The following is an 18,230-nucleotide window of genomic DNA, read 5'->3' on the forward strand; positions in this document are numbered from 1 at the left end:
TTGAATAAAAACTTTCAACTCTGTACATGTTGTCTTCAACTGTTTTTTTTTTTTCAGTCTGATTCTTTTTCTCTGCAGCTTTGTCAGCCACAGTACCATATTCATCATCCTCCTGCACCATGAGGCAAAACAGCCTTTTGTAAAGGAATTTATATTATCATCTGCCAAAACCCCACTTAGTTTGGCCACGTATCTCTGAATCTAGACTCTGATAAGGTACCTTGGGTCTTTCCCTGCCATTACTTCTTATTTTTAAGGTGTCAGCTGTGCTTCAGAAGAGACAGAAGGAGCCAGGCCTCTTGGCCCCCTAACCCACCTGAGGAAATGGAATGCATTTCTTCTGGGGGTGCAACCACAGCTTGCATCTGTCTGTGCCTCTCAGTACTTAAGCTCTTGTAATGTTGGGTTGCTCCAGCCTACAGGCTCGTAACGAAGAGGCAAAGAAGGCCCACTTGAACATATCTAGCCCTGGCTGAAAGAATGGCATCTTGTTTTACTCTTGCCAGAGGGAAATGTGGTGTTTCAATTTAAACCCCTAATACTTTAAAAAAAAGAAAAAGGAAAGACAAAAGATTTGCTTACATGACTGGTGTTATCCACAGCCCGAATTTCCTGGCATGACAGTAACTGCTTCCCAGGTGGTCAGAGACCTGGGGTTATGCCAATACTTGGTTAGGAGAGTAGCATGTCAGCTCTGAACTGTGTGTGTCAGGTAAACAATATATTCTTTCTCAAAGTATGAGTGTGCCAACTAGCGAAAGTCAGAAACCCTTGCTGGCCTTGCAATGGCAATAGCCCACTGTAACTCTGCTTACTTTTGAATGTGCCTCAGAAGTGTCCCCAGTGCTGTGAGGCAGGAACATAAAGGACAAGACAGCTGGCTACATAAGCTAAGAAAAACACACCAACACCCCACAAGAAAGGATGGAGCCCTCCCCTGGGCCAGACTCTGCTTTTTCTTTTGGTAGAAGGCAGAACTCCTCCAAGCACAAATAAGGAATAAGGAGGCATCCATCCTCCCTCACTCTTCCTGCAGGTCCAGAAAAATAAAGTGGGTCACTTTGCTTCCAGACTAGCATGCTCTGGGCCTTTGAAGGCCAGTGTATCTTTCCAGAGAGATGGGTATTTTATTTTTTTACAAACTAGTCCAGCAGAAGTCCCTACATATTTTACAGATCATGTGCAAATGTGTGGAAGCTGAAGGTCAGGCAATGTGAAAAGGCAAAGAAGTCATTTGGTGTCAGGTAATGTGTTCTTACTGCACTTGCAGACCAAACGTTCTGTTTCTACAAAGGCAGTGATCAGAGCTGGATCTTAACCTTATTTCAGCATATGTTTTACAATGTATCTCCTCTCCATAAACCCTGGCCTGATAGAAATTCTCTCACACTAGTGTTAGCTCTGGTAAAATAAGTAAAATTTTATTCCAGCACCTTCAGATTTGAAGGGTTAGAAGAAAGGTCCAAAAAAGACTATTCTGGTCCCCCATATCTGAAATGGCAGGTGGGATGAGTCTGTCCACATAAAAAGTCTGGCCAGAGGATGAAGTGTGGGTTGTATGGGGCTGCTCCCCAACACCTGGCTGCTTCTTGATCACACAGGCATGCCATTTTTTCACATCGATCTGTCAGGTTATCTGCAAAAGAAAATGTGAGTGGAGGATAAGACATTCTGTATTGGACAAAGGCGAGAAACAATTTTAAGAGGAACAATTCCCTGATAAAGCAACTCTTAGGGAACAGAGGCTGTGGGAGAAGGAATGGAAGGAAGAATGGAGGAAGGCCAACATGTCTGACCTTAACAGTGACCAAGAGCATCAGAAAGTAGCAGCTAAATGCAAATTGACAATATTTATAAAAATTTGCACAAAGCAGAGTACTCCCCACTTCTAGAGCTGTGTGAACAATGGGGACTTAGTGCAGTGGCCAAAGATAAAAAAGAAAATTATTTTAGCTTAGCCTGGTCTAAAAACATTCAATTTTCCCTCAGTCAGTCAACTTCCCTTTTAACTCCTCGCTCTGCACATCAGACCAATTTTAAAAGAAAAAAATGCTGCTTTGAAAGGAAGAGTCTCCCAGAGGGACATTTGGAAACTTGTGGACACAGAAGCATCCACTGGGCTTCCTTCACTTGTGCTCCGTGAGTTGCTCTTACATCTCTCTGATCACAGCAGAGGAGCCAAGGAATGGCGCAGCAGGGCCAGGTACCTGATTTTTATGAGTCATCAGATAACAAAGCTGATCAAAATTCTATGTATGGAACTATTTATAATACAATTATATGGCTACATGACTAGGTAAGGACTATAAGGAACATCAAAGCAACTAGCTCAGGTGGCTACATTGCAAATGACTGACTTGGGGTTAATAAACCTTATTCCATCTTTGGCGGTTATAATGCAGCCCTTGGGCTAATATTATGTCAAAATATAGTGCCTTGTTTATTTGAGGCTGCTATTACAGATTATCTAAATCAAACCACTGCACTAGGCAAAGTTGAAAGTGTGACTTCATGCCGATGGACATGGGATTAGCTCCAAAACCAACTGCAAAGAGTACAGGAATCTTTCCAGATTTCACTGGACTTTGCTGGATCAGCCCTGTATCTGATGAATAAGAAAAGCCCATATGTATTACGCTTTTCTGAAGAGAATCACATGTTTACCAGTAAAAAGTGTTTCACAGGTCTCACTGATGAGGACTCAGCACAATGTCCATTTTTTTCTTAGCTACCAGTCCTGCCTGGTTTTCTCCCTGCCCTCTGCTCCTTGAGTCCTTCCTATGCTGTGTGAACCACTGTCAGTCTAATGTGAATACAAGAGTCTGGCTTGGCAGACATTTCTGTTAGAGCAGAATTCTCTTTTTTGACCAGCACTCACAATTTACGGCCTTTTCTATATTCCAGATATTTATTGAATGGAATTCGCCTACATGTGATGGCACGTCTGAACTGAAAAATACGGTTTTGCCATTTTTTTTCATTCCACGAACAAAACTGCCCGGCATTTGCGAAAGGAAGAGAAGTCTGAGGTAAAAATGAGTTTCTGTTTTATTTACCTGAAAATATCTGTGTTTATGGTACAGTACCAGGCAACAGGCTTTTACTTCCTCTTGCATAAAAAGGAAAGGACACTGCAAGCAGATCTGCTTCTAATGTTTCTGGACATCATTACCCTAGGCCCGGAAAGCACGCCTGGAAATCTAATTCTTTACCTCTTTTGTTTGAATGAGAGCAGACATTATATCTTCGCACCTCAGTAAAACCTGCTGTGGGTAGGAAATTTGCCTTCAGAGTGCATTTCTACTGTTTGTCCCCACAGGGGATGTCAGGGGAAGCAAAGCCTGCTGAGGGCTTGTGGAGACTGGTTGGTGGATGCTTCTCAGGCCTTGCCTGGACATCAGTTAAGGAATTAATGGCATTTGATTAACTAATGTTTGTTACCCAGGTTGCAGCAACAGCAGCCCTGTGCACTCTCGCGGGACATACTTTGCACACGTCTCATAGACTCGATAATGCGTCTTAAATCAGCAACTAGGACTGTTACTTCATAGCAAAATGAAACAGGATTTCTTTTTGAATATACAAATAGCTAGCAGAAAATATCAGCCAGTTGTGGGAATATGGGTAAGTGGGAGGGAGAGCTGCTATACGTTAAAGCAACACATTCCTTTGCCAGCACTTCCTATTTAATAGGATGTTCTGGCACTTGGAAAAGAGCAACTGCAGATGTGTTGTGCCACATCCTGGATCTGCTGACACATTTTCAGCTGCTGGAGAGGCTGATGATTACACCAGTAGAACATGGTCTTCTGACAAGGTAGAAAGAGTTTTTTAATGTTCCAGCAAGCAGCTTTGATGCTATGGGGACAGTTTTACTCTCGCATGTTTCTTTTCAAACTTTTCAAGCATTCTACCATGGATTTTACCATTAGGGACATTTTTGAGACTTAGAAATAGAAGTGACAGATTCTATGACTCAAGTCATCTGGTGTATGTCAAAACAAACTGGTGCGAGCCACTGATGGGCTGTGACTGTGCAATTCAAGACCTTGACTGGGTATCAGCTGTAGGGCTGAGCACAGCCTACACCCGCTGGATGCCTGCGACACTCAGGAGCATTCAGTTCTGCAAGCTTCAGAATCCCTGCTGGAGCCCTAGGGCAGAGGTAGATATGCAGGATGATGCCCTAATTAACCTTTCTTGCAGCCATGCATAACAGCATGGCCCTTCTCTAGTCGTACATAATGGTCGAATCATAGAATGGTCTGAGCTGTAAGGGACCCACAAGGATCATTGAGTCCAACTCCTATTCTTGCATATGACAACCCTCATATTTTCCCCATGTGTCTGAGAGTGTTGTCCAATTGCTTCTTGAACACTGTCAGGCTTGGGGCCATGACACCTCCCTGGGAAGCCTGTTCCAGTGCTCCACCACCCTCCGGGTGAAGAACCTTTTCCTAATGTCCAACCTGAACCTCCCCTGGCACATCTTCCTGCCATTCTCTTGGGTTATGTCATTGGTGACAAAAGAGAAGAGATCAGCGCCTGCCCCAACTCCTCCCCTTGTGAGGAAGCTGTAGCTGCCATGAGGTCTCCTCGCAGACTCCTCCTGTCCAGGCTGAACAAACCAAGTGACTTTAGCTGCTCCTCATATGGTTTCCTCTCCAAACTCTTCACCAACTTTGTAGCCCTCTTCTGGACGTTCTCCAGCAGCTTTATATCCTTTTTATCCTGTGGCGCCCAGAGCTGCACACAGTGCTCCAGGTGAGGCCGCACCAGTGCAGAGCAGAGCAGGACAATCACCTCCCTCGCCCAGCTGGCAATGCTGAGCTTGGTGCACCTCAGGACATGGGTGGCCCTCTTGGATGCCAGGGACACTGTTGGTTCATGTTCAACTTGTCATTGACCAGAACCCCCAGATCCCGGTTGTCCTTCTTGAAGATTGGGATGTTTTCCAGGTTCCAGTCAACTGGCACCTCTCCATATTCCCAAGAGTGTTGAAAAATCATGGAGACAGGTCTCGCTACGACATCAGCCAGCTCTCAGTACCCTCAGATGAATCCCATCAGGGATTTTTACATATGGTAAGTAAAAAAGTGAACAGTTCTGCTGGAGGGAGGGCCAAAACTGCCAGGGGAGGACCACCTCTGCAGACCATTGCACAGCTGTGGGAAGGTGACTGTGAGGAACAGGCAATATGGGTGGGCAGAGAGCCTCCAGAGAGTCATCTGCATCCTTGCCAAACAGAGATGATTTGTCAGCTCCATGGCCCCCACTCCCACGCTTCAGACTGGAGAGGACTCATTACCTGGAAAGAGTGATACTGAGGCTACAGCATTCCTCCCAGCTCCAGGTCAGAACTCTAGGCAAGCCTAGTGTTCCTGACAAGGGATGGGAAGAGAGCTCAGAGAACAGTCGCTCCCTAAAGCAGCTTTAAAAACAGCTCAGCATACACAGACCTACCTCTGAGAGCCACAAAACTCTTCAGTCAGCCTAGCCAGCGGAGGAGGGAGCAAAACAAACCCGACGCGAGCCAGCGTTTCCTTACCACACCGCACAGCGTTCTGCTCACACTCCCACTGGTACCGCTGAACCTTGGGGTTGCAGCCTTCCTTCTCTGCCTTGTCGTAGCAGCAGTCGTGCCTGTGGCAGCACCTGCGAGAGAATAAAAGGGGAAGTTTGGGCACCCTCCTGCACGTTTTGCTCAGGGGTGTTTGCACGTACTCCAGGAGTGCTTCACTCATGCCCCAGTCATAGCAGCAATGTTTGCCTCAGCCTGTCAGTAAATTGTCTGTAGAGGAACCAAGCATCTTGGCATCTCCATGAAAGCTCACATGGCTCAGGACCTCATTAATGCCTTATTTGCTCCCATGACCATTGTGCTTCTTTCTCCAAGCTTTTGCCCTCAGAAAGGCAGGTGTGGACAGTACATGGTAACCCCACAGAAAGGGAGCTGAAATTTTCCTACGAGGTACATGATTGTGGGTCATCAGCTTAGGCTTAGACCAATCTCAGAATTTGGAGTCAGGATGGTTTTTGCTTTGTTCAGCATCACCAAGCAGCTTCATCTTTTCAGTTCACCTGGACCTGCCGTGTGCCCTTTGGCCCATCCAGTTTCTGAGGCTACAAACCCATCAGCCTCAAAGTTAACTTCAGATCCCTAAATGTAAACATCTACATTTAAGGCGTTTCTCTATAATGCTTTTAGGCATGTTTGGGGCACAGTTCACATTGTCAGACTGAAGAGAGCTAACATAGGTGAAAAACATTGCATGTGAATGTGCAATTACTTTCCATTGACCATAGAGGGAATTGAGGGTGACTAGCTTAGCTGACGATATCCACCCTGCAGACTAGTCAGTGAGATAATTTACACAATTGAGTATTTCTGGATTTATAGGAAAACCTGACCACACTTGAATTTTATTCTGGTAGTTTAGTGACTCAAAATATGTCAAGAAAAGATTCAGCACATCCTCTGCCTGATAAAAAAGGGTGTTTGAGCAAAAATGCAAGGTCAGAAGCTGGATCCAGAGAGGAGTAATCTGCATTTCCAGAAGCTGCCCCTGAAAGATCACAGGGACATTATAGAGAAACAGCTCTACTAAGTGGGAAGCATTGAGGCAGGCTGATCTTAGGGATAAATGAAGAGCCCACAGCTTTTAGAGAAGTTCTTGAGTCTTAGATGGGAATGTTTTCAAGAGTTTGATGAGCTTATCAAAAGGGAGCATGGCTGTGCTGGCTGCCCATGAATTACTAAATCCAGTTGAAGACCTTGATTGTTAGCTTCAAGGCCTGAGGCCAGCGTACCTGAAAAGCCAATAGAAGTCTGGGATGCATTGTTATATCCCTCTGGAAAAGTGAAACAATCCTATAAGAAGGATAAAGGTTCCTTGTGCAGGAAGTGAGGCTTCTCTGGTGACCCATCAGGAGCTGTCAGTACCTTATCTGAGAGCTCAGGAACATCACAATCTTCATTACCTTCTGCTGCAGGAGGATTTTGTCCTTTTAGAAATTGGTTTACAGATATGAGGCTGGTGAGTTGTGTGATAAAACCCTGGAAAAAAAAAATTGAAGTGCAAAGAAGATCTACCAGTGACTCAAATTCTAATAGAGTGACTGGAACTAAATCAGGTAAATCATGTGAAAGATAAAACAGAATCAGACCAGTCAGATCAAATTCAGCCTTCAAGTAGCCTTTGTGATAACATACAGGCTGAATTTAGTCCAGTGTGCTTTCCCTACTCATTGGGCTCCTGATTAAGTAGTTAAAGTAGCAATTTAATCCCACAGATGAGTCTGCAAACTAGATGCCATTTTTTTCTTGGCTTGCAAAGATGAAACCTGTGTGATGATTACAACCAAACTATTCACTGCATTATGAAACCTAGAAATACAAGTTAGCAGTAGCAGACTAGTGTCACCCTACATGCTGCCTCCACAAAGGACCTCAGGATGGGAATAAGCCCTATGGGTTATACATAGCTTGAAGCTTTCCCAGAAGGAGTTACAGCAATTGCTATAATTGAGTAGAGTTTATTCAGCCAAGCTGCTTTTGTTGGGTACAATGGCAGTAACAGGCCGTGAGTCAGATTTCTTGTTGGTCTGGTAATGCCTCCCTCCTCAGCTTGTCCTGAAGAGGCTGGAAGAGAAAGGAGAGAAGAAATTGCAGGCTTGTGGACGGTGTGAAAGTCTCAACTTTCTCCAATGTTTGTGCAATGTGTCGTAAGATATGACAGAGATGGACTATGGCACTGAGCTACAACTGGGGTGTGTGTCATCTGGAAGAGCTGCTGTAGCCCAGGGCATCCTGGCTGACGTACCTGAAGCTGCAGAGCAGGCCCATCATTGGTGTCCCGTATATGGGACAAGAGGGCATGGTGGAGAGCCACAAATCAAGCTGAGCTGAGGCAGAGTGCCAGCTGTGGAAACAGCAGGGTCTGTGAGGTCTGGAGAGTGAATCAGTAGTCAAATTAGTAACGCTAGTGTTAGTGATGGAGGAGTGTGGGGAGGAGGAACAATATGAAGGTAGATGGACAAAGGGAGGAGTTAGGACCCTGTGTGCCAAGGGAATGAAATTGCTCTTCATGGAGAGACAGAGGGAACAAACAGAAAAAGAGGTAGAAGAAGTGAGAACAGATATTGGGGGAGGCAAAAGATAGTCTGTGAATCAGGCAAGGACAAGTAAATGAGCTCTGGAGAGGTGTGCTAGCGAGCTGTGAGAACTCACTGCTCCTTAGCTGGCTTGGCAAAATCAGGGGGATTGCATAAATTCTGCAGGACCACAGGTTCTCGGGCACAGTTCTGCTTCTCCTTACCCCAGTTCCTCCTGATGATATCCATAACTGTAGCAGGACGACATGTAGCTTACACCAAGACAAAGCAAGAAGACTTTGGCTCGTATTTTACAAATACCTCTTTCGGACACGCTGAAAGAAGTGCCAGGGTGTGAAGGCTGAGGAAACCTATCGTTGTCCTTTGCCACCTTCACATGGTCCCCTCCTGTCTGCAAATACCCTTTCCTGCACCTGGGTCAGCGCATGGTGTCCAGCTTTTTAATAAGCTGCTAACATTAAGTTAGACCCACGCAAACAGAGCTGGCCAACACTATGGCAGAGCACCCATCAACAGGTATGGAAAACAAATAAAACTCTGTCTTCTAGTTAGTAAGCAACATATTCATCACGTCTGGGCTACTAGATGGCCCTAATGGCTACAGACAGCTCAGCTGGCCTGCCAGGATCCTCTGCCCAGACCCCTGCCGTTTAGCAAATGTCATTAAGGTAAGAATTTGTCACATTGCGTTTGTCACGTTAACAGCACAGTCACCACTGTGTGTCCTTTTGTTTTGCTTTGACTCAGGAACTGAGAGGAAATCTTAGTCTTCCCTATGAGTTTGCCAGGACTTAGACGAACTATGTATGCCACCCTGCCTTTCACAACATTCGGTATTTTCAGGGAGATGCTGAGTGCCTTCAGGTCCTGCTTTAATAAATGGGAGCTGCAGCAATCCAGGGGAAAAGAAAGGGGAAGGAGAAACAAACCTATTGACTTTATGCGGAAAAGATACCACTATGTCTTGAAGTGATAGGACTGTGAGAGCAGAACAAAAAGGAAAAGGTAATTACTGAAAATGCCACATCAAAGTCAGTCTGTGGAATAAACCTCATAAAAGGATTACCCACTCAATGGCTTCTTTTCTTTTCCTATGAAAGAGAGGTGCTTACAAGCACTCTAGCCCTGTCTAGACAGATTGACTGAATTAGTCAGAAGAAAATTACTCCTTTTGTAAGGGTCTCAGTAACAAACCTAAAAGTGTCAACGTGAGTAATTTCAAACAGTGTTTGTCACTCGCAGCCATTAGTTTTGCCACTCCACTTATTTCTTTTTTAGAATGGCAAATATGGAAAATAATACAGTCACTTTGGCAGGCACGGGGAACTCAGCCAGACTGATTTTTGCAGTAGTTCTCAGAAACAGATATCAAAAGATTTCTCTAGCAAAAATAAAGTGGAAATTTTTAGGGCTAAATCTAGTGGGGCATTACCTATTCTCCCTAGCTGAGAACCTAACTTAAAACATTTCTGGTTTTTTGTGTGTGGGGATTTTTTTGTTGGTTTTGGTTTTTTTTCAGCCAAGTATTGCAGCTAAAGAACAATTATGAATGCACTTAAAGGATCAAGCTTCTGTTTTACAAACTATCCGGTATTTTGAGGCATTTACAGTTGCAGAGTCCATTTTCTGCCATGAGGATTAAATCCATGTCCCATGGAAATCATACAGTGACAAAAACACTAGATGATAAACACATGGCCATATTTTACTCTCCCTGTCTGTTTTTCAGAAGTGCTGACCACTTGCATCTCCCAGAGCGGCTTAAACTTGAGGGTCACTCAACCTATGTGGAAAACAGCTTTTAGGTGACTCCACTGAACACTTCGGTAAAAGAAGCACTGCAGATTAGTGAAGTCATGTTTTACTTTAAAGGCCTGATTATGAGAACTTGTAAAAGGCTAACAAAAATAATAGCCACCTTACAGATGCTGTTGTAGATGGTGATAATCAGGTCAAGAGATAATACTGGAAAATAAAACAAATCTCTGTGCTGAAATCTCTACACTTTGTAGGTAGTTACTCATCATTTGTAAGTCCCATATTGACTGTTTCATAGATGGAATATTTCATAGGTGCAAAACAGGGACATGAACAAGAGGGAATTGGCAGTGAAATGTCTCACTCTGCTAGTTTTAAAGACTTGCTCTTCATGCCCACAGAGGAGTTGGTCTTTAACTTTGCATCTTCCTTTTTTTCCCTTTTCCTGTCCTATCAATTCAGCAAAGTTTGGTTTTGTAGCAATGTGAAATGTCTCCAACAGCTGGGCATTCTGGAAATTTGGGTCCAGAGAAGAGCAACAAGACTGGTGAAGAGACTTGAACACAAGACCTATGGGGAGAGGCTGAGGGAGCTGGGGTTGTTTAGTCTGGAGAAGAGGAGGCTTAGAGGTGACCTCATCACTCTCTATAACTACCTGAAGGGAAGTTATAGCCAGGTGGGGATTGGTCTCTTCTCCCAGGCAGTCAGCAACAGGACAAGGGGGCATGGGCTTAAACTCTGCCAGGGGAAATTTAGGCTGGATATCAGAAAGAAATTCTTTACAGAGAGAGTGGTCAGGCATTGGAATGGCCTGCCCAGGGAGGTGGTGGACTCACCGTCCCTGGAGGTTTTTAAACTGAGATTGGACATGGCACTAAGTGCCATGATCTAGTAAATGGACTGGAGTTGGACCAAGGGTTGGACTCGATGATCTCTGAGGTCTTTTCCAACCCAGTCGATTCTGTGATTCTGTGAAAGCTCAGTTTCCTTCCCAGTGAGCAGTACAGTGCCTTCACCCTAATTAAATTCAGTGTTTGCTTATCAGTAACACCAGGAAAGTAGACTGTAGTAAAAGACAGACTTGTGTGCTCTGTCTTTGAGGTTTAGAATGAGACAAGATTGCAAATAACAGGCTCAGAGCACACAAGAGTCCTCCATGCTCAAGGTTTACATGTATGCTAATTGCAAAGTACAAGAAAGAAACCTGTGATTGCAACACCTTCTAGATTCATTGCACTTAGCCTTGGGAATAACAAGTACAGGATATTCCCCACTAACACAAAAAGGGGAAATAACACCCTGCTCTCCCATGGTGGAATTCTTCCTTGGTTCAGTGTGAGCTAACAGACAATGAAGGCAACAGGTTTGGTTAATCCTTGCAATGATCTGTACTGTTTCCCAGAGTTTAAACAATAATATTCCCATCACTGCGATTTTCAGGAACTGGATGAAATAATCTTCCAAATACCTTGATCACTCCTCTTTATTCAGGCAGGGCTTGCTCTCTATGAATAAACATGCAGCTCTTTCAGGAAATCATATCCTGCTTTCTCCTTTGCTGTCCACCCCACATAGTAAAAAGTGCCAAGAGCTTTGGTCTCATCCAGAAAGTGGCTAAACCCTCCTTCAAACCCCAAGAGACATGTGAGTCCGCACTCACAATTCCTCAGTGCTGTTCATATATACTAAGAAGTTGCCTCTCCATAAGGCAGCAACCAGTCTGTGGAGTCACGGTAGTACAAACAGGGAGGAAATCTGCACTGCTTCTGGACACATAGTTGAGGTTCTTCTTACCAGTCTGTTTTATCTTTAGGCCAGCCTCGTCCTCCCAGTCCACAGTAGCACCCATAGCCAATATATGCCAAGGGAGACCGTCCCGTGCCACACGATATAGCTCCTGCCAATTCAATGATTCCTCGGGTGTGCAGTGAATGGGATTTTCCTAGAGCATCTTTCCAAACTACAAAGACAGAACATGGATTAAACAAAGAGACATGAATTAAACATGCCTGATGCTGATTTTCTTAAAATCCTTAAAGGGGAAATTTTTTTGGTCCTGACTGGTTGGTAGGGTGCAGCCTTGACAGTCTAATTAGCCTTTATTAGACATTCACCCTACAAAGGGGACTCTGCAGGGGCCTTATCTGAGGGCTGGGCTATCCAGGAGGTGGATGCTCAGGGAGTTCAGTTCATGGAACACTTACTAGCTCTGCTCTGCCAGTGTGTGATTGCAGCTATATTGCATCTGGGAGCAGAGTGCACAGTTTTTGCACATCACGGAGCCCATGCTGTTAAGCGTTGCAGGGCCTGTGCCAGCACCATGCAGAGCCAGCTGGGCTTTGCTGTACCCCAGAGCTCCCAAACCTGGGAAAGCTTGCTAGCTACACTGTGATCCCAAATGGGACGGGGAATAGCAGACAAAAAGCACACAGTCAGTCCTAACCTGGGCTCTACAGAAAAAAGCAATTTCTATTTTGCCCAAGATGTCTTATATTGACTGAGTTTCATCTCCTATTTACGATATTTTAACCCATTTTCCAGATGGCAAAGAGCTAACAGTACTATGAATTTTCATACAGGGATGGCTACAAGTCCCTGAGCCCATAAGGTATTCTTTGTCAAGGATCAAGTGCCTACATTAGCCTAGATATATGTATATTTGCTTTCTTTTGAGCATTTGAAAGTGTTGGCAACACTTACATCCACTTCCGCTTTCACATTCCATTTAAGCTGTAACATTAAGTTGGCTGCATTAATTTGGAAAAAAAAAATAAAAGGAGCTTTGTGTCAGCTGAAGTGTGCGGGTAGCCACCCAAGTCAGCCTGGACTTTTTTGAGTTACAAGTCTTTTAAACAGTGTTGTGATTTCACATGTTAATTCTCAACTTTTTTAAAAACCACAGACTCTACCTTGCAGTAACTGTTATGGAAACCATGAGTACCCTGCCCTTAATACTCAAACCACTATGATGCTCAGCTGCGAACACTGATGCTTATCATGCTAATGATAGCAACAGATAGGAGTATTTACTACACAGGTTTACTGTGAAGGACCAAGTGTGCTTTGCGCTGTTCTATCATGCATGGCAAATGCTCACCAGTAGCATCAAACCCCTCAGACTGACTACCTAACTCATCTGCTCATCCCACCCATGCAGAGGCACCCCAAAAATAAAAGCCTGCTGAAATGGGGGGACTTTGCAGCATGGTTGGATGGAGGGGGAGGTGGCACCTGGGAGCTGGGAACCCACCACTGAAGTTGCTTTGCTGCCTACCCCCATCTATTGCAGCACACTTGACCTCTTCAAAATGCTGTGCAAACACAGATAATTAATCCCCTAAACCACCCAAGGACTCAATACTATTATTAAAACAGTTGCTTTCCTTTTAAATCTTGCCTCTAATCCCCTTGCTTGGGTCCCTCCCTGAATCTCCTGGGCTGGCTCACCCTCCCAGCCTGATCCAAACTCCCACTGAGGACAAGGAGGGTTTCTCCCCGTGAAGGACAAGGGAGGGCTTTGCTCCCTCTCTGCAGCCTGAGCTCTCAGCAGGAACAAGTGCTGCCCTCCACCATTTTTGCCTCTGTGGTCAGTGTGTCAGGCAGTCCCATCATGGGGTTTTACACAGCCTCCTTATGTTTCCCAGAGCATTCCTTAGGGATTAAATGCACATTCCTGAAAAAGTAACTGCTCTGCTCACCTAAACACTGCTTGAGTGTTTGGGATTCGTGCTAAAAACACATTAGACAGGTGTTATTTGAGACTAAAGAGACGAGCTATTTCCCTTGTCTAAACAGTGGGGGCTCCAGAGTTAGAAGTGGGCTCAGCTCTCAGGCACCCCATGGGAAATTACAAGCAGTGAGCTGCTCTGGATTTTAGGTTAAAAATCATGCTTTTTCAACCTGTTGCAGTTTGCAGACTCTGAAAATGTTCCAATGGAGACAAAATCTTCTTTGTAGGCATTCAGGCCTCCTGATGAGCAGCTTGCATTTCTTTTTGCTGTCTTTTGTTGACCTCTTAAGCCAGATCCACTGGACTTGGTCTGTTGGCTGCTGGCTGAAAAAAGCTGAGGCTGGTGTAAGGTAACTGCACCTCACCCAAAAGAAGAAAGGCCATTCTTCTCTTGGGGATATCTCTGAGGATCAAGGAACTGTAATTACAGTGTAGAGTTGCTCATGAAAGCGGAGAGAAAGCCCCAAGGGGAACTGAGCCCAAATGACGGTGCTTAGGGCTGCGTGCTCTGCAAGAGCTTGAAATAACGTGGGCACCCAGGCAGCCTCTGATGTCCCTGTTTCATTCCTTGAAAGCTGGCTGGGTTTTGAGCCAGTGGTGGGTCATTGCAGCTGAGAGGTCACCTCCAGCCAAGTATGTTTCAATATTCAGGTACACAGCTAATAACTTGACTGTGAACTGAAATTGCCTTTTCTGTGCTAGGCAGACAAGCCAACGCAGCTGGGAAAACCTTGAAAAAATCTAAGCCTCGATAGCACTTAGCCACATCTCTCATTTGGAGCATGTCCAGTCATTAGTTTTACTACTGATGGGACATCTTAGCAGAGAACATACCTGCAGGGAGGTGAGTGGAGGTGGGTCTGACAGCTTACACTTTCTATTTCCTGCTTAAACAGGCAGCCTTTGCTGTAGATTAAGGCAAGGTTTGGGGTTTCATTTTAAAGCTGTACTGCAGATACAACCTCAGACCTGTCAATTTAGTGTCGTGTTGCCCCTGTGTGTAGGGGCTTTATGTTAGCAGACACTTATGGCTTCTTTAAACAGGCTTTTAAAAGTGAATTTAAATTCAGATGAATTAAAAACTGCTTATGCCACAGTCAGTGGTATAAAAAGAGGGTCTTTCTTTGAAGAAACACAGACGCCAGCAACTTTGGAGCAGAAAAGACACAAAGAACTAGCCTAAAAGAAAAAGACCCATGTTTATACAGCCCCAGCTATGTAAACCACCAGGGAAGCAAAGCGAGCAGGCAGCTCAATTACTTACACAGCCCCTCACTGTAAGGTTGAAAAGAGTCAAGCAACCCTTTTTTTTTTTCTCAGTTGGCCAAACCCCACCAAGGTGCCTGCTGAGAAGCAGGCAAAGCTGATGGCATGGGGGGGAGGCTGTCCCGGTATGAGGGGAGGCACGGGGAGCGAGAGGGACCCAGAGGTGGTACTCACCTCCCTGAAGCAGCATCAGCATCAGCAGCAGGCGAGAGCCCATGGGCAGGTCACTCCTGTGCTCCTCTACACCGCCGGAGGTTCAGCCGCCGGGACGGCCAGCAGCACTTTGCCGCGTTTCCAAATGAGCTGAGGTCTGGGTGTGCTTAACAGTCCTCTGAGTTGCTGCTGCTCCAGGGTTTATATAGACATGGCTCTGTGCCCGTCTGAAGTGAAACACCCTCTTCTGCCACCTCCCTGAGCCCCAGCCGGGGTCCAGACTGTCCCCACAGCTGGCTCCTTGCTGCTCGGGGAGAGGGTGAGGGGTGGCTCTGTTTGCCCAGCATCGCCTTTGGGAGGGAGGGGCTGCTGGAAGGGCATTAGGCTGGTGGCCCCGGAGACAGCCCGAGACACCCAGGCACTAAGCTGGGCTCCTTCTTTAAGCTGTTTGCTTACAGACCCTGGTTAACCTCTGAGTAGCTGTGGAAAAGGGAAGCCTGAAACCAGGCTTTCTGCGGCTTGGGCTTGTTGCTGTGGCATCCACTTGGCAAGGATTTTCTCTTTTTATAGATCACTCTTTCCAGGGTAATTTTTAAAAAAATTATATTATTTTGAGACTGATTATTTTTCATGTTTAAAAAAGAAGAGACAAAACTATAAAAATCCAACAGAAAGAATACTGTTAGATGCAAGTATCTAATTATAAACAGACCAACAGAGCTAATTCTGTGCCACTCCTGAAGGAAAAATACCTTCTCAGCCTGCTGCTGCACCTGACCAAGACCAATTAATTTCCTGAAAACGCACCAATATGTGAGTTACTGCAACATATCAGCAGCTGGGGACAGTCCTCTGGGGCCAGCCATGCCCTGGTCACACCAGGCAGCCAGGTTGGCCAGGTGGCCTCCCCATCACACAACCTCTGCTTGTCTGGTGTAGCGGGCAAGTCAAGTGGGAGGGATGACCATGGCTGGTTTGCCTTCAGGGTTGAAACAGCTTCATCCAGCCCTTCACGGCCTTAAAACTTCTGCCTTGCTTGGTATAGCAGCCAGATATCTGCCTTGTTGGGGTCTAAGCGTCTCCCCCTTCTCTGGCGTGGGCACAGAGGGCAGGGCCAGCTGCTCTGCTGGGAGGGAGAGGAGGGGAAGAAGGCTGTTTGCCTCTTCCTCTGCACAGCCTGGGCCCTTCTCAGCAGTGCTCCTGGCCTGAGTTTCCCATGGTAAAGCTGTGCTTCCCTTCTTAATGGCATGGTTTTAAATATTTGCTTGCCAAATATTGATACTCGAATCAAAAGTCATTTACGGGGCTGCCTTCTGCTGAGACCAGCCCTACCACAGCAGCTGGCACTCTTTGCTGGGCATGTTTTCAAGATGTGATATGTATCGGGTGCCTTTGATACATGGCAAACAATACGGCAGGCTTGGGTAAATCTCATGACAACAGTGAGCCTGAGATTCCCTGCCCATCTCCGTCCATGTGATGGGCTGTGTGCTGGCAGTGGGAGAGGGGGAAGTGAGCCCCTGCTCCTCTGACACATCTGAGGGGGCCAGGAGGAGCTGCACAGTTTACACCCCCTTCCTCAGAAACTCCCTTCAGTATTTATATATTTACTCAAGTAATAATGCCAAATCCTATATATGTGAGCCCTCGTTGGCTAATATTTAACCTAAAGAATATAACTTTGCGGAAGGAGGATGCTGAAGGGCAAGTGCGCTGTATTTGAGGGCTCTATGGATGCAGGTCCTCAAAATGGGAAGTGCAAAGAAGTCATTAGGCTTTGAAGCACCGTGTAGGGCCTGGCTGGACAAGACATCCTGCTCAAGAAAGCTCCATCCCTGATGGGGCCCCATACCTGGGGGGCCCCATTCTTAAGTGAGGACCAAGGGGAAGGTGTGAGGAACCTCTGCAGATGCTTTATGGGATTCATGGGGTGCCTAAGCCCAGGGAACTGCCTTCAGGTGCCAAAAGTGTCTACTCTATAACTTGGATTTATCAGAGTCATTTGGGTTTAGGAACCTACATTGTTCTTCCAAAGCCTTCCCGAATTACAAACCTGATCAAAAAAGGCATTATAAATTTCCAGACCACAAGTTAATTCTCTTATTCTCTTTCTCACAGCCCCCTAACCCCCCAAAATAGGTTGGTTTTTTGGCCCCACATTCAGCAATAAGTACAAAATAAAGAAATACAGACTCATTTGATACCCAAATTTATCTGCAGTGTTTGAAGAAGACTTCCGCGGGATATCAGGGCGGGAAGTCCAAATTCAACCTTAAAATGGAAAGCAAAATTAATGTATTGTTTACTTATGATTGTTTCAAACTGCTGTCTGGTCAAGTTTGCTATTTATCTGTGCAGTTGCTGATTACTGTTGCCTAAATCAGCATATTTTTTAAATTGCATTAAGTGCTAATTGTGGTGTTACTACATTATGGCAAGTGCACTGGTATCATGAGGGCATTTTTATTGCTGTTCAGGGAAGCGAAATTAATTCCCCGATCCCACTCCCTTATGTGCGTTTTGCACATTACCTGCTTGAGCTTCATTTCTCACTGGTAGCAAGACACAGCACACAAGGGTGTTAGACATTGTTTCAGCAAAATCAGCTATACAGACCACCAGCTGTTTGAAACTACACATGCAATAAACTTACTTTGAGCCTTATGTCACTTGTGTGGGGCAATCAATCTGTACAGTTGGAGGGCTATTTCTTCAGATGAACCAGCTCTGTTGTAAACAGAGTTCCCTTGGTTTGCACCACCAAAGCAGCGGGCCCTCAGGAATGATACAACTTCATGCTCTGTGGCTTCATGTTGTTGAAAGACACTACTAAGTAAAAGTCTTTGGTTGAAAGAGAGAAGAATTTATAAGGACTTCACAGTTTTTAACAATGTTTACCCAATGAGGTTAAAGATGTCAGATATTCTTGCAGAAGCTGGGCTGTCCTTTATCCCATAGAGGCTGTACTTCCTCAAATGAAATACCCAGCCATCTCTGTGGCTGTCATCCCTAACCAGACGAAGAGGTCTCTGCTCAGCACCAGTGGGTTCAGTTATGCTTTTGCTGCCCAGGCCAAAGGGTTTTCCTGTGAGGAGCAGGGGAAACTTTCTTGCATGGGCATTAGACGTTCCCTAAAGGAACTGCCCCCCCTGAATGGTTTATAGGAAGATGACTAAAGAGACTCATGGATACAGAATGACAGTTTGAG

At 45.4% G+C, this 18,230-nt stretch overlaps 1 protein-coding gene across 1 annotated transcript; it reads right to left on the reverse strand.

The window, feature by feature from the left end:
* Positions 1-1,472: 1,472 nt before the first annotated feature.
* LOC308047152 (phospholipase A2-like) lies at positions 1,473-15,086 on the reverse strand (the record flags this gene model as incomplete). The annotated part of the gene is made up of 4 exons (XM_080355441.1): positions 1,473-1,636; positions 5,549-5,655; positions 11,668-11,833; positions 15,044-15,086. The coding sequence occupies 4 exons, from the start codon at positions 15,084-15,086 to the stop codon at positions 1,473-1,475; spliced, it is 480 nt and encodes a 159-aa protein (XP_080211567.1).
* Between the last annotated feature and the right edge of the window lie 3,144 nt (positions 15,087-18,230).

Source organism: Nesoenas mayeri (genome assembly GCF_963082525.1).
Source record: "Nesoenas mayeri genome assembly, chromosome: 1".
Classification (NCBI taxonomy): Eukaryota; Metazoa; Chordata; class Aves; order Columbiformes; family Columbidae; genus Nesoenas; species Nesoenas mayeri.